The sequence below is a fragment of the Scyliorhinus canicula genome, chromosome 5 (genome assembly GCF_902713615.1).
Source record: "Scyliorhinus canicula chromosome 5, sScyCan1.1, whole genome shotgun sequence".
NCBI lineage: Eukaryota > Metazoa > Chordata > Chondrichthyes > Carcharhiniformes > Scyliorhinidae > Scyliorhinus > Scyliorhinus canicula.
The window spans coordinates 28,948,846-28,966,103 of NC_052150.1; the positions used below are offsets into that span (position 1 = coordinate 28,948,846).

Genomic DNA, 17,258 nt, shown 5'->3' on the forward strand with positions numbered 1-17,258 from the left:
TGCAAAACTCCAATAATTCACCTAATAATTTAAATCTGAATGATTGGCAGATTCTGGGGAAATCAGATAGGAGACAGAGGAGCTGAAGCTTTTGCAGAGGCGTTGAGAGATCACCAAAGTCTGAAAAATCTGAGGTAACTAATTTCATTATCATGTGGTATTCATAGAATCCCTACAGTGCAGGAGGAGGCCATTTGGCCCATCGACCCTCTGAAAGAGCACCCTACCTAGGCCCACTGCCCCGCCTATCCCCATAACGCCACCTAACCTTCACACCTTTGGACATAAGAGGGCAATTTAACATGGCCAGTCCACCTAACCAACACACCTTTGGACTGTGGGAGGAAACTGGAGCACCCGGGGGAAACTCACACAGACACAGGGAGAATGCGCAAACTCCACATAGACAGTGACCCAAGGCTAGAATTGAACGAGGGCAATGGTCTTTTGGCAGCAATGGCTCAAGAGATGAAACAGAATTGAGCAAGTACAAAGGCAGGGGAAACAAGAGGGGGAGCAATCAAACTAAAGGGAAGATCTGTGATAGGGTGGGAAGCAGGTGAGCCAGCATGGTAGCCTTGTGGTTAGCATAATTGCTTCACAGCTCCAGGGTCCCAGGTTCGATTCCAGCTTGGGTCACTGTCTGTGCGGAGTCTGCACATCCTTCCCGTGTGTGCGTGGGTTTCCTCCGGGTGCTCCGGTTTCCCCCCACAGTCCAAAGATGTGCAGGTTAGGTGGATTGGCCATGATAAATTGCCCTTAGTGTCCAAAATTGCCCTTAGTGTTGGGTGGGGTTACTGGGTTATGAGGATAGGGTGGAGGTGTTGATCTTGGGTCGGGTGCTCTTTCCAAGAGCCGGTGCAGACTCGTTGGGCCGAATGGCCTCCTTCTGCACTGTAAATTCTATGATGAGATTGAATTGCAGAGGGATGGTGGCACAAGGCAAAAGGAGATGTTAATGGGACAAGTGAAGGGAAAAAGGTGGGCTGCGAGGAAGGGCAAATGGGAAACAGCCATCAGCTGTTACTTGAAAAAACGGAGCCAGCGATCACGATCTGAAATTGTTGAACTCAGTATTGAGTCCGGAAGGTTGTGAACTGCCCAATTGAAAGGTAAAGCACTGTTCCTCAAGTTTAAGTTGTGCTTCATTGGAAGAGATTAGGAGGCTAGGAACAGAGCAGTTAGAGCGGGATCAAAGTGGAGAATTAAAATGATTTGATGACTGGAAGCACAGGGTCATGGTTGTGGAGTGAGTGAGCAGAGGTGTTCCACAAAATGACCACCCAATTTGCTCTCGGTCTCATTTGTGGAGAGGAGACTGCATAGTGCGCAGTCAGCAACTTCTACTATATTGAAAGAAATACTTGCAGATTGCTGTTATGCCAGGTGGCAGCGTTTGTGGGCCTGGATGGTGGGAAGAGAGAGAGTAAAAGGGAAGGTGTTAAAATTCTTGTGTTTGCAAGGGAATGGGAGGGAATGGTGGGGATGATCGAGGACTGGACCAGGGTGTCACAGAAGGATCGGTTCCTTTGGAATGCTGAAAGGGGAAGGGAAAATATAAATGCAAATTTGTGTTTTGAACACTAATTTTAACATTTTGAGGGCTGAGATAGGCAGATATTTAATCAGCAAGGGAATCAAGGGTTATGGGGATAAGGCAGGAAAGTGGAGTTGAGGATTATCATATCAGATCGGTCAGGATCTAATTGAATGGCAGAGCAGACTCGATGGGCCCAATGGCCTACTTCTTTCTACTCCCAAGTCTTATGGCCTAGTGTTGTTTTTGGTTACTCCCATTGGATTCTAAGAACTCACTAAATTCACTAAAAAAGAAAATTAATTACTTGTTTCCACATTTTCGCAGCCTTGCAGCCAACCACATCTCATCAGAGGGCAGCAAACATCTGGCCAAGTCACTCTGCAAAAACAGCTCACTCAAAATATTCTGGTACAGCCATTTACATAATGCTCAATGTTGACTGATGATTGAAGACTGACAGTAATTGTAGAATAAAAACTAACACTAAAATCAATAAGAGAAAAACATAGTTTTCTGCTCATCTAATCTAAAAACAGTTGAATAAAAATGTTAGTAACATTTTCTTATGGTCAGAATTGTGAGCTTACAGGAAATGTTTCTTTGATATTTAAGAATATTCAGGATTTAGAGCTAAATTAAAGAGATGTTTTATAAGAAGTGAACAATATAACATTTTTTTTAAAGCTTTCCTTTTACCATTAAACCTATTGTTTACAAAGTTGTTACAGACAGGTTTAAATCCATAAATTAACATAACCATGTTCGATATAATGGCACTTATGAGATTGAAACAAAAGCTGAAATGTCACTATCAAACTAAAGGGAATTTATTAATAATTATATCATTCTATTTAATGTCAAGAATCCTCTGGATTTATAATGATTTATTTTGTCTTTTAATTCTAAATTAGACATGAGATAATTATGAATCTAGGAACTGTCATTCAGAGAGATTCCCATTAGGAATGCCAGCTTTAGATGAACAGAATTGTGACTGGTTTCTCCTCTTGCAGGTTGACACAAAATGATTTAGACGATGCAGCAGCCGACAGCTTTGGCAAAATGCTAAGAGTTAACAAATCGCTGGAAAAGCTGTGGTAATATTTAACATTCATCCCTGTGCAATGGCATCTGAGATTCTTTTCACAGCACCGATGCCAGAGGTTGTTGTTGGAAGTTTAAATCACTGTAAAGCACCGTCACATGATGTTTGTTTTTGGTTGCTTGGCTGTCGAGAGTGTGTGCAATGAGCAACCAGCCTCTCATTTGGTTTTAGCTGACTTTCAGAGTAAGTGGAGCTCTCAATTTGTCCTTACTGAACAGAATTGGTTGTTACCTTACTGCAGACCCCTTCTCATGTTGGGGAAAGTCCACACTGTGAGACTAAAGGCGCAAATGCAATTTTCAATGGCCACACCTATGGTAGATTGCCTCTGGTGGTATTTGTGTCTATTGAATCACCTGCACAGATATTGTGCCTTTAAATATGACACAATACCACAAGGGATTTCAGAGTGAATGAGGGGAGCCAGATAAGTGAAAGGGTATGGGGAGGTGATTGACAAGGTAGGTTTCAGCTGCCTTGTTGACTGGCAAGAACGTAATTTACTCTCCAAGCTTAAAACTTCATCAGTGTCAGGAACCAAGCCTGAAGCTAGGAAACAGGAGGGAGAGCTGCCATTTAAATATCACAGCACTAGAAATGCAGAGCATATTCCCAACCCATTAATCCTCCATTCAACTCTGCTCCATTGTTCTCCCCTAGTGCCCGAAGCATGGTAACGCTCTCTCTTAACTGCTGAGTTCAGTCTCTTGGTCCAACTGCAGTGCTAGCTGTGATATTATAATAGCAGTTTTCCAACCAGCTTCTGCTTTGGCTTTGTAAATCATTGAATATTACAACATAGAAATTGGCCAGTCCAATGTGTCTTAGTGTGTGACAGTCCCGTAAACGAATTCCACTGTTAAGATTGCACTTGGGGTGCGCACCCTGTACAGGAACCCTCGTGATGAGTTACCTTTCACCTTGACATCCTACTTTCACTGGACATCAGGACCACCAGGGTCTATCCTGCCCTGCTGGTTTCTCCGCACCTCCCTCTCTATTCTCATACTCGCTGTATCTTTATGTGTGTTTTCTTTGCCCTCCCCCATTAACAGCATGTTTGCCACTCAGTTATCTATGTAACCTCTGCTCAAACTCTTCGCAAGCCTTTTGATTTCTTGTCCTATGGGCACACAGGTCTTTTCTCCCCTTCTCCTCATTGTGCTCCATTTTGAGCGCTAAGCATCTATATCATTTCCTAATCTCGGGGAAGGGCCAACAGCTCCGAACATTGGCTGCTGGATTTCCTGGCTTGCTGCCTACCCTGCTGAGTGTTTCCGACCTTTACTGTTTCTAATCCCACTCTCGTGCTCATTTATCATTCCCCGTACCATTTAGTGGCGATCAAGTGACGCAGCAGGTAACGTCCCTGTTTCTGAGCCGATGGCTCCAGGTTTGAGTCCCACCCCAGGGCATGTGTTCATAATGCAGCCAAAGAGGTTGAGTGGCAGCAAGCTAGCAACCTGTCCCAAGAAATTCCAAGCTATGGGATCAGACATGAGCCTGTGCCCTATCTGCCTCATGTGCCTGTAAGCGTTGGTAGAGATGACAATGATACCCTTTAATGCTTAATTCTTTTTCAAACAGTCAACTCCCTTTCGTAAGAACGTATGGACTCTTTCAGGTTTCAACAAAAGTCTCTGATTACCTCTGAAGATATTTTTTCCAACCCTTTTTGCTACCATAAACTGGGACCCTCTCATTCTCACTAACGGGTGAAAATGAATTACCTCATCCAAACCCTTTGCTAGCTTGATGCTTATGTCAAACTATGACTTAGAAATTGGTCCATGTACCAGCTATTTGTTGGGTAGTGGGGGCCCCCAAATGTTGGGCCAGAAGGATGCTCTGGCCAAAAGTATGCAACTCGCCACATTGTGCAAACTCTTTCTGCACTGTAAATTCTCTGAAAAGTAAGCGATTACCTCTATCTATGCCTGAAGCATGAATAGAGTTGATCCTTCACATCTGCCTGTTTCAGGTCTCATCCCACATTCTGTCACCTTGGTTTGCCCTGAGGCAGCCAGCTGGACAAACCAATTCAGTACATAGGATATCAACAAACAGCTGATGGCACTACACACAGCAATGGCCATGGGCCATGGCAGCATCCCAGCAGTAGTATGAAGACTTGTGCTCCAGAACTAAACCGTCCTCAGGTCAGGCTGCCCTGTTATATCTAAAATATTTACCTGGCAATGTGGAAATTTTCCCAGGTATGTTCCGTCTAGGAAAGCCAAATCCAACCCCTAACTAAGACCACATCATTCTACTCTCGATCACCAGCAAAGTGATGAAAGGTGCTGTCGATAGGGCTATCAAATGATACTTATTCAGCAATAACCTACTCGTGCTTAGTTCGGCTTCCACCAGGGTCACTCAGCTCCTGGCCTTGTTACAGCCTTGATCCAAACATGGACAAGAGAGTTACGTCAGAGTGACTGTCCTTGACCTCAAGATGGCATTTGACAGAGTGCGGCATCAAGGAATGACAGCAACATCTGAAGTCAATGGCAATCAGTCGAGGGTGGCATGGGTGTTCTCCATTGGGAGGAGTCATACCTGGCATAAAGTTAGATGGTTGGAATTGTTGGGGGCTCATCATCTCACACTCCGGACATCACTGCAGGAGTTCCCCAGGGTGGTGTCGTAGGCCCAACCATTTTTAACTGCTCCATCAATGACCTTCCATCCATCAGACAATATGGGGATATTTGCTGATGATTACAGTGTTGAATAACATTTGCGACTCATCCGATACTGAAGGGGGCCTCACGGTAGCATGGTGGTTAGCATCAATGCTTTGCAGCTCCAGGGTCCCAGGTTCGATTCCCGGCTGGGTCACTGTCTGTGTGGAGTCTGCACGTCCTCCCCGTGTGTGCGTGGGTTTCCTCCGGGTGCTCCGGTTTCCTCCCACAGTCCAAAGATGTGCGGGATAGGTGACTTGGCCATGCTAAATTGCCCGTAGTGTAAGGTAATGGGGGGATTGTTGGGTTACGGGTATTCGGGTTACGTGGGTTTAAGTAGGGTGATCATTGCTCGGCACAACATCGAGGGCCGAAGGGCCTGTTCTGTGCTGTACTGTTCTATGAAGCAGTCTGTGCCAGGACAACATTCAAGATTGGGATAATAATTGGTAAGTAATTCATGCCACAGTAAGTGCCAGGAAATGACCATATCCAACAAGAGAGAACACAACCATTTCTCCTTGATATTTAATGGTATTACATTGCTGAATCCCCCACTAATAACTGGGGATAATCATTGACCAGAATCTTAACTGGACTCACCATATAAATATTGTAGCTACAAGAGTAGGCCAGAGGTTGGAAATTCTGTAGAGAGTAAACTGGTTTGCTCCTCTTTCTCCTGAATGTATACAGACTCTTCTTCAGGTACCAGTACTGTTCAGTATCCTATCAACTACCTTATATGTAACCTCTTGACTTTCCAAGGCCTATCCACCATCTACAAAGCACATGTCAGGAGTCTGATGGAATATTACTCATTTGCCTGGATGATTATAGCTCCGACAACACTCAAGAAGAACAACACTATCCAGGACAAAGTAGCCCACTTGAATGACATCCCATCCACCACCTTCAACATTCACTCCCTCACCACTGATACACAGTAGCAGCAGTGTGTACCCTTGACAAGATGCACTGCAGCACTCACCAAGACTCTTTTATTGCACCTTCCAAACCCTTGACCTCTACCATCCAGAAAGACATGGGCAGCAGATACATGGGAACACCACCACTTTCAAGTTTTCCTCCCAAGTTACACAATATCCTGACTTAAAAATATATCGCTGTTCCTTCACTGTCGCTGGTTCAAAATCCTGGAACTCCCTCCCTAACTGCGCTGTTGGTGGACATACACCAGATACTTCATAGAATCCCTACAGTGCAGTAGGGAGCCATTTAGCCCATGAGTCTGTGCCAATCCTCTGGAAGAGCACCCTATCCTAGGCTCACTCCCTTGCCCTTTTTTTATTCATTTACAGGAAGTGGGCACTGCTGGCTAGGCCAGCAACTTTTGCCCACCTCTAATTGCCCTTGAGAAGATGATGGTACCCCCAACTTCTTGCTACAGTCCGTATGGTTTTAGGGTTGCCAACAGTTCATGACGAACAACCATGGTGGTTTGATTCCATGAATTGCCCCATTAGTCAGCCGACGGGCAGCACGGTGGCACAGTGGTTAGCACTGCTGCCTCACAGTTGCAGAGACCCAGGTTCAATCGTGGCCTCGGGTGACCGTGTGAAGTTTGCACTTTCTCCTCGTGTCTGCGTGGGTTTCCTCCCACAGTCCAAAGATGTGCAGGTTAGGTGGATTGGCTAAGATAAATTGCCCCTTAGCATCCAAAAGGTTAGTTGGGGTTACTGGGTTACAGAGATAGGGTGGGGGCGTGAGCCTAAGTAGGGTGCTCTTTCGAAGGATTGGTGCAGACCCTATGGGCCAAATACCCTTCTTCATCCCAGAGTACTTAAGGAAGTGGCTCTGGAAATAGTGGATGCATTGGTGGTCATCTTCCAGGATTCTATAGACTCTTGAACAGTCCCTGCAGATTGGAATGTAGCTAATGTCACTCCAATATTCAAAAAGGGAGGTAGAGAGAAAACAGGGAATTATAGACCAGTAAGCCTAACATCAGTAGTGGGGAAAATTCTCGGAATCCATTATCAAGGAATTTATAGCGGAGCATTTAGAAAGCAGTGGCAGGATCAGTCAGAGCCAGCGTGGATTTATGAAGGGGAAATCATGCTTGACAAATCTATTGGAATTCTTTGAAGATGTAACTGGTAGAGATGACAAGGGGGAGCCAATTGATGTGGTATACTCGAATGTGAACTTTCAAAAAGCGTTTGACAAAGTTCCGCATAAGAGATTATTGTGCAAGATTAAAGCGCATGGGATTGGGGGAAGTGTATTGAGATGGAGAAAAAAACTGGTTGGCAGAAAGGAAACAAAAAGTAGGAATTAACGGGTCATTTTCAAATTGGCAGGCAGTAACTAGTGGGGTCGATGCTGGGACCCCACTATTCACAATATATATTAATGATTTGGACGAGGGAACAAAATGTAACATTTCAAAGTTTGCAGATGATACTGAGTTGGGTGGGAGGGTGAACTGTGATGAGGATGCAGAGATTCTACAGCATAATCTGGACAGGTTGGTTGAGTGGGCAAATCAATGGCTGATGCAGTATAATTTGGATAAGTGTGAGGTTATTCATTTTAAATGCAAAAACAAAAATGCAGATTACTACCTGAATGGCTGTAAATTAGGAGAGGTGAGTATACAGTGGGACCCGGGTGTCCTTGTGCACCAATCGCTGAAGGCAACCATGCAGGTGCAGCAGGCAGTAAAGAAGGCAAATGGTTTGATGGCTTTCATTGCGAGAGGTTTCAAGTACAGGAGCAGGGATGTATTGTCGCAATTATGCAGAGCCTTGATGAGGCCACACCTGGAGTAGTGTGTGCCGTTTTGATCTCTTTTTCTGAGGAAGGATGATCTTACTCTCGAGGGTGTGCAGCGAAGGTTTACCAGACTGATTCCAGGGATGGCGGGACTGATGTTAGAGGAGAGATTGACCAGGTTAGGATTGTTTCCACTGGAGTTCAGACAAATGAGGGGGGATCTCATAGAGACTTAGAAAATTCTAACAGGACTAGATAGGGTGGACGCAGGGAGAATGTTCCCAATGGTGGGTGTGTCCAGCATCAGGGGTCACAGCCTGATGATTCAGGTAGACTATTTAGGACAGAAATGAGGAGCCATTTCTTCACCCAACGAGTGGTGAGCCTGTGGAATTTATTACCACAGGAGGTAGTTGAGGCTAAGACATTGACTACATGCAAGAGGCGGCTAGATATGGCACTTGAGGCAAATGGGATCAAGGGTTATGGAGGGAAAGCAGGATCATAAGAATGGCGGAGCAGGCTCGAAGGGCCATTTGGCCTCCTCCTGCTCCTATCTTCTATGTTTCTGCACTGTAGAGATTCTATGAACACATCCATCCTCCTGACCCACTGCCTTTTTACACTAATTGGAAGGCAAAAAGATTAATTTCCCAATTGAATGATGCTTGATTGTTGGTCAAACAGCTTTTTTATTCCCATTTTCCATACTTTTACATCTGGTAAAGAGAAACATTCAAAGAAAATTAAAAAAAAAACAATCTTTTTCAAGCTCCTGCTCATTTTTCTCCAGGATTGCACACAGCAGTGTCCTGGAGATTAATCTTCAATTCCTGGAGATTCCAAACCAATCCTGGAGGGTTGGTAACCATACAGTGGTTAGCACAGTTGCTTCACAGCGCCAGGGTCACAGGTTCGATTCCCGGCTTGGGTCACTGTCTGTGCAGAGTCTGCACGTTCTCCTTGTGTCTGTGTGGGTTTCCTCCGGGTACTCCGGTTTCCTCCCACAAGTCCCGAAACACGTGCTTGTTAGATAATTTGGACATTCTGAATTCCCCCTCGGTGTACCCGAACAGGTGCCGGAGTGTGGTGACTAGGGGCTTTTCACGGTAACTTCATTGCAGTGTTGATGTAAGCCGACTTGTGACAATAATAAAGGTTATTCTTATTACAATTAGATATATCAACACTCATTACTTCAGTTTCAATGCGTCCCAGCCCACACAGTCACTTTACTTTCTTTCTTGGAAGAGAGAACATTGTAAAGAGCCCATCATGAATCGTTTTGTTTTTCAATTAATGTAGCATGGGGACTACATTTACACTGGTCACAGAATTGCAGGAGTTGACATTATATCTAGCTTTGAGTATGGTGCCAGGCAAATCACCAAGAATGTGCTGAATATTCTGCAGGCTGATTGAAAACAAGATAACGACCCGAGGAGCTACATACCTCCTTCACGCTCTCCGAGAAAACACCACCATGGATGAGATCTGGTAAGGCAAAAAAATCACAATCTGTTACATCTGTCAGCATCCACTATATACTGAATTTTAATGAGTGTTAAGTCATAGGCCAGAATTCTCCGGCCGTTGAGATTCACTTTCCCAGCCAGCAGCAAACCCCCACCCAGGGGTTTCCCGGCTGCGTGGGGTGGCGTCAATGGGAAATCCCATTGACAAGTGGCAGGAGTATAGAATCCCGTCGCCACTGAATGGCGTGTCACTGAGGGTGGGGGCTCTAATAGCCTGGGAGACCAGTGTGAACCAGTACTAAATGGCAGTCTGGCAAGGTTCTCCCTGGCAGGGCTGGTGAGTCTGGGTGCTGGTGAATATGGTATCCAGGTATTCAAATGAGCTGTAAGGCACACTGAATGCAGCAATTCGGATGACTCGCAATCGGCCTGGTGCCCGACACGGACTCCAATTTGCGGCTCGTGCGTGATTAACCCGTTACGCCCATATCCACACTGGGTGCAACAGTGCCGCTGAATCACATCCTAAGCTATCCCGCCACAACTGAATCGCTACTGGTACCTGCTGACGTTAGGAGCGTCGGCTTTGCGCTATTCCAGTTTCTTGGTCCTGCAAATTTATGCATAATGGGGAGCCTGCTTCATTCTGATGGAACACCACTATTGGGATGCCATTTTGAGTGGGCAGATTGATCCTTGCGGCCATCGGCAGGCCCCCCTCCACCCCACAAAGCTGATCCTGCTTCCCCATTGACCGTCCCCATGACCATCCCCACCGATCCAATTCATGAGAGCCCCCATATCAGAGACCTTCATATCACTCACCCCTGCCTGGAAGCTAAAGAGCAGTCCAGGCAGAAACAATGAATCATCACAGCTTTTTCATTTACCAGTCCCTTACACCCACTGCCCGGAAAGTTGCGGATTCTGGAGTCGGGCAACGGTGAATCCACCCCTAAATCTACACAAATCCCACTTTCTAGCACTTAGCCCACAGCCTTGAATGCTATAACATTTGAAGTGCTCATCCACGCACGTTTCAAAGGTTGTGAGGTTTCCCGTCTCTATTACCCTTCCAGGCAGTGCATTCCAGACTCCCAACACACAATGGGTGAAAAAATCTTTCCTCAAAACCCTCTGAAGCTCCTGCCCCATACCTTAAAACTATGCTCCCTCATTATTAATCCTTCAACTATGGGGAACAGCTGCTTCCTGCTCATCCTATCCATGCCCTCATAATTTAATACACCTCAGTCAGCACCCCCTCAGTCTTCTCTGCTCTAAGGAAAACAACTCGAGCCTATCCAGCCTCTCTTCATAGCTCAAATGTTCCATTCCAGGTAAAATCCTGGTGAACCCCCTCTGTACCCTCTCCAGTGCAAAAACATCCATCCTACAGTGAGGCGACCAGAACTTCACACTATTCCAGCTGTGGCCTAAACAAAGTTTTGTACAGCTCCAACATAATCTCCCTGCTCTTCTAATCTATGCCACGACAGATAAAGGCAAGTGTCCTGTATGCCGCCTTAACTACCCTATTTTTAAAAATAAATTTAGAGTATCAATTAAGCACGGCAGCACGGTAGCATGGTGGTTAGCATAAATGCTTCACAGCTCCAGGGTCCCAGGTTCGATTCCCGGCTGGGTCACTGTCTGTGCGGAGTCTGCACGTCCTCCCCGTGTGTGCGTGGGTTTCCTCCGGGTGCTCCGGTTTCCTCCCACAGTCCAAAGATGTGCGGGTTAGGTGGATTGGCCATGCTAAATTGCCCGTGGTGTTCTAAAAAGTAAGGTTAAGGGGGGGGGGTTGTTGGGTTACGGGTATAGGGTGGATACGTGGGTTTGAGTAGGGTGATCATTGTTCGGCACAACATCGAGGGCCGAAGGGCCTGTTCTGTGCTGTACTGTTCTATGTTCTATGTAAGGGGCAATTTAGCGTGGCCAATCTATGTACCTAGCACATCTTTGGGCTGTGGGGGTGAGACCTGTTGCTCGTTCTGGGTGAGTGTGCTTAACACTCAATTTGGCTCTGTTTCGTTACTTAGCTTTGGAGTCGGCAGGTATCGTTAAGATACCGCCAGAAGTTTCAAGGTCAAGTTCAAAGCAATAAAACCATACACCAATTAGTAAGTTCAAACAAGACATGTTTATTATATTACAGTAATCTACTAATCATGCATATAAACTATAGGACTAGGCTAATCCTACCACTAATAGGCCAAATGCTTATCTGGATAAGGGGACTGCCGGATCAGGAAACAACGGCCTCTAGCTTTGTCCTGGGTCCGCAGGCTTCCAGTAGTTATGGACTACAGGGGGTCAGGAGTGTATACTCTCGTAGCGTGCATTGTGACTTACTTGTTGGCGGCTGCTGTCCAGACCTCTCCTCCTCAAGGTTCTTCTGCTGCAATGGTGTTCTGCTGGGGGGGCTGGCTGGTCAAGGAGAGGCTGGCAGAGAGAGAGAGCTGGGGTCGGGGTCTCTGTCTTATATCTCTCTCAGGGTCTCGCGCCCACCTGGGTGGACCCTCTATACTCTCGCAATCGATTGGGTCTCTTCCCAATCGATTGATTTGAATTCCCCAATAGCGGGGCAATTCCTTGATCACTGGGGCGGTTCTTAGGACTTATTGTTTTGGGCTTCTTTGGCGCCGAAAAGTCTGGCCTTCCATTGAATGTATCGATTAGTGTTAACTTGTTTCTATTGTGCCTGGGGATCGTCCGATATCGCCTCATTAGTATGTTAACTGGTTTCTTTTCACAGTGCTGTCTGGTTTCTGCAACAATCAGAACTGGTTTCTGCAGTAGTCTGAATATACAAGCGCTTTGCAAGCTGCTTGCTTTTACAACATGTCCAATTTCCCTGCATTCCTTGCAATCTTCCATTTTGTGTTGGGCAGTGGTCACCCCAGGTGGCTACAGACACGGGGAGAATGTGCAAATTCCACACAGTGACCTGGGGCCAGGATCGAACCTGGGTCTTCAGCGGTGTGAGGCAACAGTGCTAACCACTGCACCACCGTGCTGCCCCTTAACTATCCCATTAACCTGTCCTGCTGCCATCCGGGATCTGTGGATAAGCCCATCAAGATCCCTCTGTTTCTCTGAATTTCATAGTGTCCTGTCATTCATTGTTCTTGTTCCTCCTTCCAAAGTGCATCACCTTGCACTTTTCAGAGTGGAATTCCATCTGCCACTGATCTGCTCATCTGACCAACACATCTACAGCTTCCTGCAACTTAAGACCTTCTTCCTCACTATTAATCACCCTGCCAATCTTCATGTTATCTACAAGCTTACTTATCATCCCAAGTAACATTCTCATCTATATCTATATCATGAACATTAAGATTATTGAATCATAATTAGGATGTGAACCTTCTCTCTAGCTCAGTGGCACTCAAACCATTGTAGCATTCGCCTTACTATCCCAGCTGTGATCAGCCAATTCAATGCTGACTGACCAAGTCCTGAGCTCTGTCGTAGCATTGCTAACTCTGAGTCAGATGGTGCCGCATTAACAATTCACTGCTTCACCACTCGTATCCAAAGGGGAAAGCATGGAGATATTAGATTAGATAGAGTTCGTTCAGCAAATAATACGCTGGATGCTATATAGACAAAAGCTTGGAGGGAGCAGGTGACTTTGGACATATTTTCACACTGTTCTTTGCCACTAAAGATTCTTTTTCATGTCATTTCTGGGTCTGTTGTAGACTCCTTGATAAAATGTCAATTGTTGTGATTAGTCAATAACTCCAGTATCGCTGGACATTGAGACTGAATGGTATAAAAGTTGAACTAGATGAACCTTGGTGTTTTTTCAATTCCTATATTCCTATGAAAAAAATATACAGGCTGGAAATTGTACCTGGAACCTTCTGGTCTTTATGGATTGCCCAGTGCCTTTACTAACTGATCCACTGGATGAGCTCTGGGATACTGTATTGTGAGAACTTGTGCTGTCACTCATTTCTCTTTTTTACTGAACCAACAAGACAGCAAATGTTTTTACTTTGAAACCTTCAATGTACGACATTCTATTGAGACAGTGGAATGCACTTTGAAAACCATATGTAAAAATTCCTGAGGTGGAGGGATTAGTATTGGGGGCACAAATGAATGGGACTCAGGAACTTGTGTTCTAAGGTCCTGAATTTCTGTTCTGCCGCTGAGCGTGAGCGGAATTGGTGATACTTACAAAGGTGTAAGGATTTTCATCACAGCACCGGGTGACATTATAGAAGTGAAACAGGTGTACTGTCTCGGAGTTAATTCCCAAACGTGGTTTACAAAAAACGTTCTGGCCAACATGGGCTGCAGGTGAAAATGCACTCGGACTCTGTCACCCCTCAACAAAAAAGGTAATCTGTCAATCATGTGTAAATCTCTCTTCCCCCCCCCCCCCCCCCCCCCCCCCAAATGACAGCGTGATTTCTAGACGACTGACTGTCTAGGCAAGGTCACCAACACTGGTTGGTAGATTCTGGGAGAGATCACGTGACTTCTAACTCACCATTAGTCACTCATCATCACTGTCCTTGGCCTTTGCTAGTCAGTTGGATCATTCCTGACTATCAGTCAAACAGCCTTTCTGTGCCTTTTCATCTCCGATGAAAGAAAACATAAAAGAAAATGCAAAATAAACCAACAGAATTTAAGAAAAAAATTCTGTTGGTTTATTTTGCGTTTCCTTTGATTAGTGATTAGAGAGGAGAAGGAACAGAATGGCTGTTTGACTGACAGTCAGGAGTCAGCCAATTGAGGCGAAAAATGCCAAGCACAAATGATGAAGAGTGACTAGGCTGCTCACAGCAGTGTTCGCACGGTGAATATTCGATTTATCGAAACTCCAGGGCTACCCATCCTCATATTCTATTGCTAGTTGTTGAGGCTGGAGCAGTCTGAACAGTCAGCAGTGGGCAGCACCGTAGCACAGTGGTTAGCACTGTGGCTTCACAGCTACAGGGTCCCAGGTTCGATTCCCTGCTGGGTCACAGTCTGTGCAGACTCTGCACGTTCTCCCCGTGTATGCGTGGGTTTCCTCTGGGTGCTCTGGTTTCCTCCTACAGTCCAAAGACGTGCAGATAAGGTGGATTGGCCATGCTAAATTGCCCTTAGTGTCCAAAAAGGGGGTTAGGTACTTTTGGGCGCGGCCGTTTTGGCGCCAACCGTTTTGGCGCCGGCTGTTTTGGCGCCGGACGTTTTGGCGCCAAAATAACATTTCTTTATTATTAGCCTCAGGTGAGTTGGCTGGTGCGGGTGCGTTGAGTTGGGTGCTGGTGCGTTCTATCACCATCTGTTTATATATTGGCGTTATATATTGGCATTATTGACGTTTTGGCACCAAAATAACATTTCTTTATTTGTGAATTAGCCTCAGTTGAGTTGGCTGCTGGTGCGGGTGCGTCGAGTTGGGCGCTGGTGCGTTCTATCACCATCTTTTTATATATTTTGTAACTAAACCAATTCGCATACCCATATGATGGCTGAGGCAGTATCAACGAAACGTGGTAAAGAAAAATTTGTTCATAACGGATTCCTTTACGTCTTTGACAAAACAAGCAAAGGTGACAGCGAAGTGAAATTTTGGCGTTGTGAGCAAAAATACCGGTGCAAAGCACGGCTCCATACTAAAGCTGCAAACGTGGTGAGGCAGCTGAACAGCCATTCGCATGATGCTTCTGCTGCACAAGTAGAGGTTGCACTCGTGAAAACTAAAATAAAAAAGAGAGCACAGGAAACCCTTGAGGCACCGACTGTAGTTGTTAATGAATGTTTGACAGACATATCCCAAGCTAGTCTACCAGCCATTCCTAATATATCTGCTTTGAGGAGAATGATAAGCAGAAAGCGTAATTATGTATTGAACACCCCCACCAATCCAAGTGATTTCGCCCTGAGATTTGGAACCTTTATCAGAGAACATTAAACGGGGAAGACCGCACAAACAATAATGCGGAGGCAGCCCACCGTCGATTGAAATATGAACTTGGCATGCATCATCCCACCATATGGAAACTAATTGATGGCCTGCGTAAAGTACAGAAAGGTAGAGATGCATATTATGAACGGTTACTAGCCGGCCATGAACCGCCACAAAAACTAAAAAAGTATAGAGATGCAGATAAAAGAATACATGAAACTGTTCTTAAATTTGAAAACATGGATGCTATCGAGTACTTGAGGAGCCTTGCTCATAATTACCAAATGAACTAAACTAAAGGGTTTTTAACTTTAGTTTTTAACTAAATGAACTAATTTAAGGTTTTTAACTAAATGAACTAATTTAAGGTTTTTAACTAAATGAACTAATTTAAGGTTTTTAATTTACAATAAAGATAAAAGAATACATGAAAGTGTTCTTAAATTTGAAAATTTGAGTACTTGAGGAGCCTTGCTCATAATCACCAAATGAACTAAACTAAATGAACTAATTTAAGGTTTTCTGTCGTCTGCTCCCAAACGGCCGCGCCAAATTGGCTGCGCCCAATTGTCCCATGGCGCCCAAACGGCTGCGTCCAAACGGCCACGCCAAAACGGCCGCGCCCAATTGTCCCATCCCCCCAAAAAGGTTAGGTGTTATTGGGTTACGGGGATAGGGTGGAAGTGAGGGCTTAAGTGGGTCGGTGCAGACTCGATGGGCCGAATGGCCTCCCTCTGCACTGTATGTTCTATGTTCTAAGTGATTCGAACTGCTGCACCTCAATACCAGGGGGAAAGCAATTGCAAGCATTCCTACAATGGAGAGCATAACCGGTGCGGATTGGATTTGGCTTGACCTGTGACCTCTCTGGTGGCTTGCAAAATCAGCTGTCGTAGGATCTGAAACAGAAGTAGAAATCTCAAGGATCCAGCTATCCCGGGATCCAATAGAAGATCAGTCACTAAATTGTCTTGGCGTACAAATGTTTGCGCCATTTTTTGAGTCTGAAAATACTTTGTGAGGGAAGCACATCAAATTCCATCACTTTTTGGTCTTTGAGAAAAATAGCAAATGGCAATCGTGTAATGATCTGTTGTTTCCATTTCAGTCTGAAGGATAATTGCATTCCGCCAGAAGATGCCTGTCATCTCGTGAAAGACAAACGCATTGTCATCTAGGCCATTTATGGAACCGTTGCTGTTTACATTGCTAAGGAATATCTTGGTTCACTTGACAACATTCTCACCTCTAATAAATCAGGGAGTCATTGGTTCAAGCTGACCTTGGTTCAAACCCATCTCCAGAGATGATCTAGTCTAACATTCCCAGTGCAGTAATGACAGGAAGTATAATTGACAACGTTACTGTCTTTGAATGGGGTGTTAAATCAAGGTCAGGTCGTACCCCTCAGACACTATTTTGAAGAGTGGGGGGGGAGGGCAATATTTAAATCAACATTACTAAAACAGGCAATATGGGGATTTATTTAATTGCTATTTGTAGGACCTTGCTGTGTGTAAATTGGCTGCTGCATTTCCTACAATAATGGCTGTGCTTCTGAGGTACTTAATAATAATAATCGCTTATTGTCACAAGTAGGCTTCAACTGTGAAAAGCCCCTAGTCGCCATATTCCGGCGCCTGTTCGGGGAGGCTGGTCCGAGAATTGAACCCGCGCTGCTGGCCTTGTTCTACATTATAAGCCAGCTGTTTAGCCCACTGTGCTAAACCAACCTCAATGGTTCGGCACAGTGGGCTACTTAATGACTGAAAAGCACTTTGGGAAGTCCTGA

General features: G+C 45.2%; 1 protein-coding gene across 5 annotated transcripts in view; it reads left to right on the forward strand.

Annotated features, from left to right (window-relative positions):
* The window catches only part of LOC119965881 (nucleotide-binding oligomerization domain-containing protein 1-like), a 55,493-nt gene extending 38,751 nt beyond the window's left edge, over positions 1-16,742 (forward strand). For 4 of the 5 annotated variants that reach the window (XM_038796839.1, XM_038796838.1, XM_038796837.1 and 1 more), the window contains 5 exons: positions 51-134; positions 1,865-1,948; positions 2,554-2,637; positions 9,485-9,568; positions 16,575-16,742. In XM_038796839.1, coding sequence (XP_038652767.1) covers positions 51-134; positions 1,865-1,948; positions 2,554-2,637; positions 9,485-9,568; positions 16,575-16,644 — 406 coding nt within the window. In that variant the 3' untranslated portion in view covers positions 16,645-16,742. The remainder of the gene's footprint in view (positions 1-50; positions 135-1,864; positions 1,949-2,553; positions 2,638-9,484; positions 9,569-16,574) is intronic. The other variant, XM_038796841.1, reaches the window with a different exon arrangement.
* The last annotated feature ends 516 nt before the right edge of the window (positions 16,743-17,258 follow it).